This window comes from Euleptes europaea, chromosome 5 (genome assembly GCF_029931775.1).
Source record: "Euleptes europaea isolate rEulEur1 chromosome 5, rEulEur1.hap1, whole genome shotgun sequence".
Lineage (NCBI taxonomy): Eukaryota > Metazoa > Chordata > Lepidosauria > Squamata > Sphaerodactylidae > Euleptes > Euleptes europaea.
Genome location: NC_079316.1, coordinates 81,861,236 through 81,875,208, shown reverse-complemented (window position 1 = coordinate 81,875,208; position 13,973 = coordinate 81,861,236). Strand labels below are relative to the sequence as shown.

Below are 13,973 nucleotides of genomic sequence, written 5' to 3'. Positions count from 1 at the left end.
AATCATTCATTATAAATATTGTCGAAGGCTTTCACAGTCAGAGTTCATTGGTTCTTGTAGGTTATCCGGGCTGTGTGACCGTGGTCTTGGTATTTTCTTTCCTGACGTTTCGCCAGCAGCTGTGGCAGGCATCTTCAGAGGAGTAACACTGAAGGACAGTGTCTCTCAGTGTCAAGCGTGTAGGAAGAGTAATATATAGTCAGTAATATATAGTCAGAATATATATATATATATTACTCTTCCTGCACACTTGACACTGAGAGACACTGTCCTTCAGTGTTACTCCTCTGAAGATGCCTGCCACAGCTGCTGGCGAAATGTCAGGAAAGAAAATACCAAGACCACGGTCACACAGCCCGGATAACCTACAAGAATCATACATTATAACTTTGTTGATGTCATTGTTGGATTTATACCACCTTATTTTTCTACTCAGTCTCCATATTATCTAATGTAGGAGCTATATATTTATATATATTACTTTAATAAATATAGGAGTGAAAGATTCTGAGAATGAAATGAAAAGGAAGGACACAATCTAAAATAAAAGCAACTGCTAAAGCAGTCTGTGAGCTAGCTGAATTATTTAATGGAATTTATTTTCTAATGCTTTTCTAATGGAATTTATTTTTTAACATCGGAATTCAGTCCATGAAGGCCCTCACCTAGGGGAAAAAACCCCTAGAAGTCCTTATACTTTGACTCATTTGTGCTGTTTAAGTCAGTTTGAAATCAACATGCTTAAATACTCTTGACAACTTGAATTTGAGACAGTAGTTAATATAAAATGTTTGCTCTCTTCTACAGGCATGTTTACGTATCACAAGGATTCCCACTGTCATTGGTTTAGTAGCTTAAACTGTGACAATTATTCTGAATTCCGATTGGTTGGAGCTGTATCCTTTACTGCTGCCCACTAGAAGGTGCTATATGCACAGCAGACACACCTTTTCAAGAATATTTTATGCTTTGTGTATTCCTTTGAGGTTTTTTTCTTTCATAGAATCCTTGTATTGTTTATGAAGTCAATTATCAGTGTACAAATAGCTGTGATATAAAAAGTAACATCTACATTTCATTTAATGTGTAATTCAAGAATGGATTAATTGCTGACTCTCACATGCTGTCTCACCTCCACTTACATGGTACTCCCTGATTCACTGAGTCCAGATAGTTCTTCTGTTCAAATACACCTTCCAAAACTGAGGTTATATTTTTCCCCATTAACTGGAATTCTCAACCAGGATTAAAATGTGACTAAGAATCCAGTTTACTGAGAAAGAAACTCAGTTTTTTAAAGGTGCCCATATCTGGATGTCCTGACTAACTGGAGATCACTGAAGAGTTTTGTCTCTCATCTTGGCATGTTTGCATAAGGTGGGGCAGGAGGGAATGCATGAGTCTGCTAGTTCATCAGGTTCATGCTTGTCAAGAACAAACTCTGGCTTGTAAGTTGGACATCAGAATTGAGCATAACTCTCTGGCCTTTACTTTCCCGTTTGGGCTTTCTGTTTGGGGGAGAAATTGAAATTCCAATTTCTGAGATTATATTTGGAATTTAGAGAGACAAAATGGTGTAGTTAATTCACAGTGGGTAGCCGTGTTAGTCTGTTTGCAGTAGTCAAAAAGGGCAAGAGTCCAGTAGCACCTTAAAGACTAACAAAAATATTTTCTGGTAGGGTATGAGCTTTCGTGAGCCACAGCTCACTTCTTCAGATACAGCTAGAATGTGAATCCATCGGTCTTTAAGTAGAGGAACAGTATGTAAATGTGAATAGCAGGCTTGATTGGATTAGGTGTGATATGCAGAAGAGTCTGTGATGTCCAGGGGAGAGATGGGTGTGGAGAAATCAGCATTGGTAATGGGCCATGAATGCAAGGTCTTTATTCAGCCCAGGTAAATGCATTGACTTTAGTTTGAATATCAACTGTAATTCAGCAGTTTCTCTTTCCAATCTCCCTTTAAAATTCCTTTGTAAGAGAACTGCTACTCTTAAATCTGCAACAGAATGTCCTGGAAGGTTGAAATGTTCACCCACTGGTTTTTGAATATTGTGGTTTCTGATGTCAGACTTATGTCCATTTAATCTTTGTCTAAGAGACTGACCTGTTTGTCCAATGTAGATTGTGGAAGGGCATTGCTGGCATGTGATGGCATAAATCACATTAGAAGATGAGCAGGAATATGAACCTGAGATAGTATGGCTGACATTGGTGGGTCCAGAGATGGTGTTCCTAGAATCTATATGAGGGCAAAGTTGGCACCTTGGTTTGTTGCAGGCCTTGGTGCCAGAGTCCATGTTCTTGTTAAGTAGTTTATCATCATGGGTGAGAAGTTGTTTTAGGTTAGCCGGCTGTCTGTAAGCAAGAAAGGGACATCCCCCCAGTGCTTCAGCGAGGGAAGTGTCACAATCCAGCATTGGTTGTAGGTCCTTAATAATACGTTGGACTGGTTTTAGTTGGGAGCTATAAGTGACAACCAGAGGTGTTCTGTTGTCATTCTCTCTGGGCTTATCTTGTAGTAAGTTGTGCCTGGGTATCATTCTGGCCTTCTCAATCATCCTTCGCACCATATCTGCAGGATATTGTAGTTGCAAAAATGTTTGCTGTAGGTCTCTCAAGTGTGTATCTCTGTCTGAAGGATTGGAGCAGATGCGACTATAGCGTAGGGCTTGGCTATAGACAATGGATTGTCTGATATGGTTGGGGTGGTGGCTGGACGCATGTAGATACGTTTGCCGATCTGTCGGTTTCCGGTACAATGTGGTGCTTGTGTGTCCCCCATGGATCCGTACTGTGGTGTCTAGGAAGTTGATTTCTTGTTCGGAATAATTCATAGTTAGATTGATGGTGGGGTGGAAGTCGTTGAAAGCCTGGTGAAATCTTTCAAGGGCTTCTTTGCCATGAGTCCAGACAAAGAAAATGTCATCAATGAACCTCAAGTAAAGGAGAGGTGCCAGTGGGTATGAGTTCAGAAAACGTTGTTCTAGATCTGCCATGAAAATGTTGGCATATTGTGGAGATGGTGTAGTGTCTGACTAAGATCTATTGCCTGGAGATCAGTTGTAATAGCGGGAGATCTCCAGCCACCACCTGGAGGTTGCCAACCCTAATACAAGTATAGTTTGTCTACAGTGGCAAATAGCAAGGATAGATTTATGAAACTTCTGTAGTTTAGATTTCAGATTTCCTATCATCTTACATTCATTTTTTCTTGGGTTATCTGTTCTCCCTTTCTTGTATTTTTGCTCTAACATATAATAGAATTTAGTGCCTTGTTAAAATCATTTTCTTGTAATTGGTTGATTGGCTATTATACAACATTTATATTAGAGTGCAGTGTCCTAAAAATGCTAGGAATTTAAACATAAATGAACAAAATTTCTCATCAATCGTAAGTATTATAGTATTTACAAGCCATTTTTAGACTTTTTTCAGCTATTACTAAATGTATATTAGGATATAATAGACGATTGTGTGGTTTTAAACTTAACATGGAATATTTAGCTAATGGGACTAGCAGTCTACAACAGCATCACACTGGATATTCGATTTCCACCATGTTGCTACAAAAAACTGCTTAGTCCTCCTATTGTACCCAGTGATCAGAATACACCTGTGGGAATTGGTAGTGTTACAATCGATGACCTATGCCAGGTTATGCCAGTAAGTATGGCTATTAAAAAAAACACTTTTAAGGAATAATTCTTGTCATGCAGTTTTGGAGTGGGCATTTTCAGATACAGAGTAAATCTGTAGTTGGGATTGTGGAAGTATAGGTAAAAGCTATGAGACTCACATTATGAGGCCTGTAATTTCTGACATCAGGGCAAAGGTCAGTTGCTTGAGCTCCTTATGCAGCTGGTCACGGTTTTTTGACTCCTTTGGCAGCCAGCTTGGGAATGATGCAGGGGCCCTGATTAGGCTACAGGTGTTCATCAGCTATGCCCATAGTAAATGCCTACATGTTCTGCTGCCTCTCCAAAAAATGTTTGGTTAGTCTCTGCAACTAGATCACACCTCAGAGTGACTACCAAAAGTGACTTCTTGACGTGGAAATAGCATGAGAATCAGTACTCTATGTTTATATTCCATTAAATTTCTCAATGTAGATAGTAGGGGTATGCACTTCAAAAAATTAATTTTAATTTTGCATTCAGATTTCAGAAGGGCATGCTTTCTGTTATCCCAAATTGTTGGGAATCCTTACTGTTTTGGGGATTTTTTTTCAGGGTTTAGCATTTTAGCAATTCCCTCTACAGGCCTCAGGAGCAGGGAGGCCATAGAAAATAAATACAATTTAAAGGTGCTGAGATGCCAACTATATCCGTTGAATGGGTAAACCTGGCTTTTCTAGCACCCAGAGGAAATAATGGAGCCATTCTTTCCTATGAGCAGTAGACCTAACCTCTCAGGCCAGGTCTACTAGATCAGCTGTTAGTTGGTATGTCTCCCGTCCCATTAAATTTTAAAGGGCTATTATTTTCTATGGGAGTAGACCTGGCCTCCCAATAGAAAATCATGGCCCTTGAAAATTTAAAGGGACCAAGATGCTGTCAAACAGCTTCCTCTCTCCCTTTTGGCTCCTGGTGTCCCAAAACACTCCCAAAAGTAGCATAAAAAGCAATCATATGAAACACATATTATCATGAAGAGCTTGTCATTACAGTATGGACTTTGCATCCCTCGCAGAGAATTGGTTCTTTTACATTTGCAGGCCAAATTACACCTGACATTAGGGATCAAAAATGCTCCCACATACTGCTTTAATCCCCAGTAGGAGCCCCGTGGTGCAGAGTGTTAAGCTGCAGTACTGCAGTCAAAAGCTCTGCTCATGACCTGAGTTCGATCCCGACGGAAGTCAGTTTCAGGTAGCCGGCTCAAGGTTGACTCAGCCTTCCATCCTTCCGAGGTCGGTAAAATGAGTACCCAGCTTGCTGGGGGCAAAGGGAAGATGGCTGGGGAAGGCACTGGCAAACCACCCCGCAAACAAAGTCTGCCTTGGAAACATAGGGATGTGACGTCACCCCATGGGTCAGGAATGACCCGGTGCTTGCACAGGGGACCTTTACCTTTAGGGGGAATGTAGGCTAACAAAACAGGTACCATTTTCCCCCCAACTGTGTCTTATCACAGCCTGAAGGCATTTTTATTAAATAAATGGTATGGGCAACCTTTCCATCCTACTGGGCCCTGATCCATATCACCCCAGCTGCTTTTTGCGACTGCAGGTAAAGTATCCCTTCTCTGGACATCCCATATCTGGACTGATCTGTAAACCAGCCCCTTCAAGCCGGCATGCAGGCAGATCCGTGCTGCCTGCTTTCAACATTTCCTCTTACCTAAAAAAAATTAAATACAGTGTACTCTGCATCATAGGTGGAGACTGAAAGTCTGCCGTTGTTAGTTTGTTGTTGCTCTTGTTTAACAGCTGATACAGGTATTCTGGTGAGATAGTTACGCCTTTGCTTTCGGATGGTTCAATGTACACACAACTATCTAAAATATTGTTTAAAATTACATTCATGCTATGTGCGTAAAGTTTATATAAAACATAAATGAATTTGGGCCTCATCCTCAAGATATCTCATTATGTATATACAAAAATTCCAAAGTATTCCAGAATATGGAAAGATCTGTAATATGGATCACTTCTGGTCCCAAGCAGTCCGGATAAGGGATACTCAACCTTTATATTCTGTGCCTGGTTAGATTTCTTTTTCTTTTTAATTACTGAGCTTATAATATTCTATGATGCTCCAGGAAGCTGAAGGAAAGATTCAAAGCAAACATCCTATAAAATATCCTACAGCTAAATGTACATGGAATGTGGAACATCTTTCATTGGATTCCTCAACATTGAGACATTTTTTAAAAAATTAAATATACTTGGTGGGGTTCTAAATGTGGTTGGAGAACTGGTGCTGGAAGAAATGGGATTATCTTTTTTCCTCTGTTCATTTTCTTGGTATAAATTGTTCCACTGAAGATTGGGAGAAGGAATTTAAATTATCAAATGGTTAAAATCTCCTTCCCCAATGCTACTGTTCCACTCAAATTTAGAACCCGCTGCACCCATCTAAAGCAAAATAAAAAGGGGGAAAGGTTAAAAATGCAAAAATAACATCCATAGATCTGATCATTAATCTCCCACAGAGAATATACTTTAGCCCAGAGTTATGTATTATGAGACTTCATCAAATTGATACCCTTCACCTGGCCTTGTGAAGAGGTAGGTAAAATACCTGAAAGGGTCAGTGAATACTTTTTCACAGTACATTTTGAACTCTGTACAGAAATGTGAGTACAAAATACAAGTATACCCTATCAGTTGTGAAGGATGTGCGCATGTATAAATTTCCACTTTTCTTTTAAAGTACACGAAAGCAACAACCAGAAAAACATTGGTCTCTGCTTCTAGATGGTTTAGTGGAGAAAGCACCAATGCATGTGCTTGTGTGTCTGTAGCATGAGAAGGCTCATGCCTTCCCAGTTGATCTCCTGCACCTTGTGCTTTGCGAACTGTGTGAAAAGAAGTATGTTCTATGTGTTATATATTGTGTAAGTTTTTCTAATTACAGGAGCTGGCTCATGGACTAAAGGAGCTTCTGACATATGAAGGGAATGTTGAAGAAGATTTTTATTCAACCTTCCAGGTATAATGGAAATACATTTATTGTAAACAAGAATGTATTAACCTAATTTTATGTTTTTTTATATACCCTGTTTTGAACAAAAAAAATTATGTTAAACTAATGGCTGAATGTAATGAAAAAAATTGGAAATATATCTCTGACACATTCTAAAACATCAGTCAGTTGTATAACATTTAGCTTTCCCCCTGCTGTTCAGACTGTATTCAGTGGGTTAGATCCCCACCCAGGGAAGGGGCAAATTGTAGCCTTCAGTTTGTGGGAGAGACATGATCCTGGAGCTAGGGTTGCCAGTTCCGGGATGGGAAATACCTGGATATTTTGGGTTGGAGCCTGAGGAGGGTGGGGTTTGGAAAGGGGACGGACTTCAGTGCCATAGAGTCCAATTGCCCAAGCGGCTATTTTCTCTAGGGGAACTAATCTCTTTTGTCTGGAGATCAGTTGTAATAGCGGGATATCTCCAGCCACCACCTGGAGGTTGGCAACCCTAGTGATCCTCCCCCCACATCTCTATTCTGCTCATCTGCCAATGGGGTGTCAGAAAATATGTGTTTTTGTGAATATTGGTGTACTAGAATCTTCCTTGGCTTCTACCTTTCTCTTTTTCCCTGTAAGAGCTGAGAATGTGACTGAGAATTTTTAGGATTGCAGCCTAAGGGTCAAAAGATCTGCGCACAGATGATTTCTGTCCTCAGATGAGGACATTAATGCCCAGTGGGCAATGGAGTGTTCCATCTGGAATTCCATGATGAAAGAAAAGATTGAAGCAAAGGCTGAGATAGGAGCATGCTGTGAAGTTTGGATGGTCAGGATTAGCACTTGAGAGATCTCTTCTGAAGATTAGGCCAAAGATGAAAAGCAGGGAAACTGAGATCAGTAGCTGGGCTATATTGAGCCCAATGTCAAAATTCATAGGGATCAGTAATGAAAAATCTATTAAAAGATAGAAGCAGGCTGTCTCTATAGCCACAGCTCTAGTTTCAGGGACAGCATAGCAAGAATTCCTCAGCGATGTCTAGCTCCTGTTCTACTCATTCATCATAGAACTACTGGAAAGACGTATCCCAATGTGATGACTGCTTGTTGACTGTCCCATATTTTCTCAAAGGTGTTTCAATAACGGGCATCGCTCTTTTCTTTCCTCAGGTTTTTCAAGAAGAATTTGGAGTCATCAAGTGTTACAACCTAAAGCCTGACGGTGATAAAATCCCAGTTACCAATCAAAATAGAAAAGGTAGACTGATTGCATAAATAGAACTGCAGGTTTTCTTTTTTCAATTGAAATGTTAGTTTTAGTTAGCTGGCTTATAAAAGTACTGCTGGTAACTCTATTCTACTTTAGGATAAATTGCAATAAACAGCAATGCATAACAAAATTGAAAACCAATTATTTTCTTTTTAAGAGTACGTGCAGCTTTATGTAGACTTCCTTCTCAACAAATCAATCTACAAACAGTTTGCAGCATTTTATTATGGATTTCACAGTGTCTGTGCTTCATATGCATTGATGGTAAGAATAAAAATTTGCAAACTCATTCTTGATGTTTGTTCAGCAATAACAGTTGTGGCAAATAGAACATATGCTAGGGATTGTGCATATATAAAATGCTGAGCTGGTTCAACACTAGGGTTGCCAGGTCCCTCTTCGCCACCAGTGGGAGGTTTTTGGGGTGGAGCCTGGGGAGAGGAGGGACTTCAATGCCATAGAGTCCAATTGCCAAAGTGGCCATTTTCTCCAGGGGAACTGATCTCTAACGGCTGGAGATCAGCTGTAATAGCAGGAGATCTCCAGCTACTACCTGGAGGGTGGCAACCCTATTCAACACCCAAACATCTGCATGAGGAGCTAGTAGGGTTGCTAACCTCCAGGTGGGGCCTGGAGATCTCCCAGTATTACAATATAGTCAAGATACTAACAAAAGTATACAACATATATTTCTGTTGGGGGTTACCGCATTATGTATTCCCAGCAATGTATTAAGAGTTTGAAAATGTTATAAAAAACACCGCTTTAAAAGGGTTTTTGGATGCCACGGCTAAAAAGTGGTTGGAAGACGTCTTCACAGCTAAAGGGGCCAAACAAAGTGCGAACAGTATTTTTTATAACAGTTTCAAACTCTTAATACATTGGTGGGAATTCATAAAAAGTGTGAACAGTATTTTTTATAACGTTTTCAAACTCTTAATACATCGCTGGGAATACATAATGCGGTACAGCTTATTGGGGGTTACCGCATTATGTATTCCCAGCGATGTATTAAGAGTTCGAAAATGTTATAAAAAATACTGTGTGTGTATATATATATGGCTTAAACATATGAAACACCAACCCCCTTTTTTTATGGTCATTTGACCAAAACACCAACTCTTTTTGAGCTTGAATAGATAAGTGGGAGAATTGTTGTGCAAAATAGTGAAGTTTAGATGTAGATTCCTTTGAGAACACATCTTTATTTTTGTTTTCTACAGGACAGTAATGAATGAGTTCTGAGTGTGTTTCCTCCCCCCCCCCTTTAAAAATCTTCTGTATTATATATTTGGAGCTTGACCGACAGCACAGCAAATTGGACATGTGTTCAAATCTGTAGAAGTCAGAAATATATTAGCTTAAAGGCAGTAGTTCTTGCTTAACTGGTTTGTGTGCTCTAATTATCAAATTCAATGATTTGACAGCTGCTTCGCCCTGAAGAGGTTGAAATTCTAGTTTGTGGGAGTCCTGAATTGGATATGCATGCCCTCCAGAAACAAACTCAGTACGATGGCTACCAGAAGACTGATGTTACTATCCGGTAGACATTTTTTCTCCCCTTGACTCTTAATGGTAATATGTACAGAATTGCAGTAGGAACTGATTGTAACTAAGAACTAAGATTTATTTTATGCATCTTATAGACACTTCTGGGAGGTGGTACTTGAATTTCCACTTGAGCTTCAAAAAAAGCTCCTGCATTTTGCTACAGGAAGTGATAGAGTACCAGTGGGAGGAATGACTGACTTGAATTTCAAGATTTCCAAGAGTGAAGCATCCACAAACTGGTAAATAATTTGGTTTCCATCCATCTTATTATTTGACTTCTCTAAAATTGCAGAAACATTTCACTTAGAATTTCTTGAAAAGCTGCAGACATTTCACAATTGATTTAACAGATGAAAAATTGCCACTAGAAATCCTAGTTACTGAGTGAAAGATATTTCATGTTATTAAATGTATTTATTGTGCATATTATCATAATTATCATCTATATATCTAATAGTGATGTGTGACTCCCATCTGCGGATACCTAAATCCACAGATTGAGACCAAACCAATGCTAAACAGATTCTTCATCATCATGGTTTCTGTGCAGTCCCACATGGGAACTGTGCATGCACATGCCAGCCACTGAGAACTTTCTGTGGAAAGCTTCTAGAAGGGACGCTTCCCCTTCCCCCCAGCCCGCTCTCCATCTCAGCCAACAACTGTTCCTGCCTCCTGAGTAATGAGTTTGCCACTCTCCCGTGTGGGACCGCACAGAAACCACAATGATGAAAAACAGTGTTGCTTACCTGTAACTTGTTCATTGAGTGGTCTTCTGTGCAGGCACACATCCCTCTCTCCTGTCCCCTCAGTGGGTTGCCTCACCTTATTGTCTGAAGCTTCTCCACGGCGGCGATGAGAGAACTGAGGGATGGCCACTCCCCTTCCCCATCATGTGACCGTTTTGGCAGGAAGAGCCATTGTCTGAGACGGAGCGCAGGAAGGGGGGAGGGGAAGCATCCCTTCTAGAAGCTTTCCACAGAAAGTTCTCTGCAGCTGGCCTGCACATGCGCAGTTCCCGTGTGTGCCTGCACAGAAGACCACTTGATGAACAACAGTTACAGGTAAGCAACGCTGTTTTTCTGCAAACTTGGGGCACTCCCCAGGTTTGCAGAAAAATCTGAAAACTAAAAAAAAAAATGGGGGTTTAAATTCCCCCCATTTAAAAATTAGTGCATGCACAGACGCTGCTGGCAGCGGTTGCCACCACAAGGATCCATTCTGGGCCCAGCTATGGCATCTACTTTGGAGTTTCTGTGAGTAAAGGCAGGGAGAGGGGGCAGGGGCCCTTTTCAGGGCTGTTTTGACCTTTGAGGGAAGACTCCTTGGGACCATGCCTGAGGATAGTGTTGCTAGCTCCAGGCTGGAGGCAAAATCTGTTTAAAGCTTAAGACAGAGGGGCAGATAAAAGTAGGTTGGCTGTTGGGTGGGAAGGAGAAAGGGTTTCCAACTTGAGGTTAGGAAATTTCTGGAGATTTGGGGGTGGTGCCTGGACAGGGTAGGGTCTGAGGAAGAGAGGGACCCTCCAAAGCAGCCATTTCCTCCATGGGAAGTAGGGTTGCCAACCTCCAGGGGGGGTCTGGAGAACCCCAAGAATTAGAACTGATCTCCAGATGACAGATCAGTTCCCCTGGGGAAATGGCTGCTTTGGAGGGTGAAGTGATCAGGGGAACTGATCTCTATAGTTGGGACATCTTCTGTAATTCCAGAAAATCTCCAGACCCCACCTGGAAGTTGGCAACCCTAGAAGAAGAGAACAAAGTAGAAAAAGGGTATTTGCACTGGGAGAACCTCATGCTGCGGTGTGGCGTCCCTGGGCCGGTGGGGAAGCCCTCTGCGGAGCCGCAAGTGCTCATTATCCCAGGATAACCGGGCACTTACACCACTGTGAGATCACTTCGGCTCCTAAGCCAACTCGCCCCTGCTTCAGGAATGCACTGTTAATATGCAGAAATGGACAGTTGAAACTTTTCATGGCTACTAATTTGTATGAATTGCTTTGAACAAAAATATAGTCCTTCCCACTGGAATGGTGTCCTAAGGTATACGAATATGTATGCATCACCACACACATAAAACTGTGGATCGAAGCAGCAGTTTAAGTTAGAAATAATTATTTGTGAATTATTGATGAGTAATTCACTGAATTATTTTTTACTAACAATGTATATAATTTCTTACAATGTTTCTAGGTTACCTGTTGCTCACACTTGCTTCAATCAGCTTTGCCTGCCTCCTTACAAGACCAAAAAGGAATTGAAGGAAAAATTAACCATTGGAATTTCAAATGCAGAGGGCTTTGGTTTAGAATAAGAAGAGCTGAAAAGAACAGCAGATGTAGCACTCACTCCCTTCTCACTGTGCCTTTAAAGTTCTTCAAATCCCTGTCTCTCGATAATGTGGCAGTCTTATTCAGAACTGTGTAGTAACTCCCATTTGTTTTTTTTAAAGAAAATTAGCAATTGTTTCTGTATTGAAACATTCTTACTGCTTTCTTACAGTAAAAAGAATTTTGTATAGTATTCAAGGTAATATACAGATTTTGTTTGTGCATGTGTATATATATGTATATATAGGCGACAAGAATGGCCACTGACTTCTGAGGAAAGTCTGGTTAATGGATCCAGCCCATCACGTTGGTTGCCCAAACTATAGAGGCAAGAGGTGCAGAGTAATTTACTGTTCATTCTAATTGGTGTAAATCATGCTTCATCTGGGAATTATGACGTATAAATAATATATTTCTTGATTAACTAAGCCCAGTGGTGGATTATTCTTCAGTCAGCACTCACGCTGCAGCAAAATTTATAACTGCCTTTAACTTGAGGCATGTGGCTGTTTTTTATGTTGACGCAAAAAACAGTTATAGTATAGATGAAATATACAGTGTAAATACTATGGTTTTCATTCTCTACAATGTGAATGTCGTTGTTTTAAAAGCATGTAAATAACTGCCTGTGGAACAATATGATTTTGATAGTGCCATTTACAGCTAAAGATTTATTTTTACAAAGTATTGCGTTTCAGATGTTATATATTCAGCTTTTGAAAAGATAAACAGAGTATAGTTGTACAGGAATATAAAAGCTGCTATTTTAAATTTATCTATATTAATGGACAAAATTTAAGTATTAAACAGTTTGCATGTTTATGATATTAAGGTGGTTTGGCTGTTGTACATTTGTAACTGTAGTTTAAAAGAAAAAAAAATGTGTATTGGTAGACCTGAATTTGTACAATCAATGAAAAACAAGTCACCTCTCAGCACAATGAGAAGTGTAATTTTTGATATTTTTAAATTATGCATCTTTTAATTATAAACTTGATACAATAAGTCTTTTACACAAGGTTTCAAATAAATTGAGTTTTATACAAAAATAAATTAAATAAAACCATATAATGTGTTCTAGCTTTCATTTAACTTGTTGCCGTAACCTGTAGTGGTGTCCTCTTGCTCAGATGGATTTCAAAAGGAGTTAGAGAAATTCTTGGAGGGCTCATCTATCATTACCTAGCACCATTTATAGATAAATGGAACTTCCATTTTCAGAAGTAATATCCCTCCGATTATCAGCCACTGGGGACAAGTTACAGGAGAAGGGTGTTGCCTTTGAAGTGCATGTTTCCTGGAGGAGCTTAATGAAGGAAAGGTGGGATAAAAATGCTAATTTTAAAAAAATTCTCTTTAACCTTGACTTGAGAGGTAACATTTCTGGAAATTTTGAAACCACGGCGGGGTGGGGGAGAATCGAAATATATGCAATACTTACTATCTTATCAAACCTAAACCAATTTTACAGCTTTAACAATGTGTGTGTGTGTGTAATGCCATCAAGTCGCAGTCAACTTCTGGCGACCCCAACAAGAAGCTTTCAAGGCAAGTGAGAAGCAGAGGTGGTTTGCCATTGCCTTCCTCTGCAGAATTTTTTGTGGAGGTCTCCCAAATACTGAGCCTGCTTAGCTTCCAAGATAAAATTGCAATACTTGACATATTTAAAGAATTTAAAAGTTATGTATACCTTAGTTTTGTGCAAGCAAAATTGCTAATATACCCAATACTTAAGAGAAAATTGCAAGCAGATATACCATATGCTATTGTAGTGTGTGTGTGTTAAGTGCTGTCAAGTCGCTTCCAACTCATGGTGACCAAAATGTCCTATCTTTAACAGCCTTGCTCAGATCTTGCAGACTGAGGGCCGTGGCTTCCTTTATAGAGTCAATCCATCTCTTTTTGGGTCTTCCTCTTTTCCTTCTGCCTTCAACTTTTCCCAGCATGATTGTCTTTTCCAGTGACTCTTGTCTTCTCATAATGTGACCAAAGTACAACAGCCTCAGTTTAGTCATTTTAGCTTCTAGGGTCAGCTCAGGCTTGATTTGATCTATAACCCACTGATTTGTTTTTTTGGCAGTCCACGGTATCTGTAATACTCTCCTCCAACTCTACATTTCAAAGGAATCTACTTTCTTCCTATCAGCTTTTTTCATTATCCAGCTTTCACACCCAGACATGGTAACGGAATACT

General features: G+C 40.0%; 1 protein-coding gene across 1 annotated transcript in view; it reads left to right on the top strand.

Moving 5' to 3' along the window:
- The window catches only part of HECTD2 (HECT domain E3 ubiquitin protein ligase 2), a 51,945-nt gene extending 40,037 nt beyond the window's left edge, over positions 1–11,908 (top strand). The window contains exons 14-21 of the mRNA XM_056849564.1: positions 808–896; positions 3,508–3,666; positions 6,582–6,656; positions 7,800–7,887; positions 8,057–8,163; positions 9,327–9,442; positions 9,546–9,689; positions 11,643–11,908. Coding sequence (XP_056705542.1) covers positions 808–896; positions 3,508–3,666; positions 6,582–6,656; positions 7,800–7,887; positions 8,057–8,163; positions 9,327–9,442; positions 9,546–9,689; positions 11,643–11,763 — 899 coding nt within the window. The 3' untranslated portion in view covers positions 11,764–11,908. The remainder of the gene's footprint in view (positions 1–807; positions 897–3,507; positions 3,667–6,581; positions 6,657–7,799; positions 7,888–8,056; positions 8,164–9,326; positions 9,443–9,545; positions 9,690–11,642) is intronic.
- Positions 11,909–13,973: the final 2,065 nt, after the last annotated feature.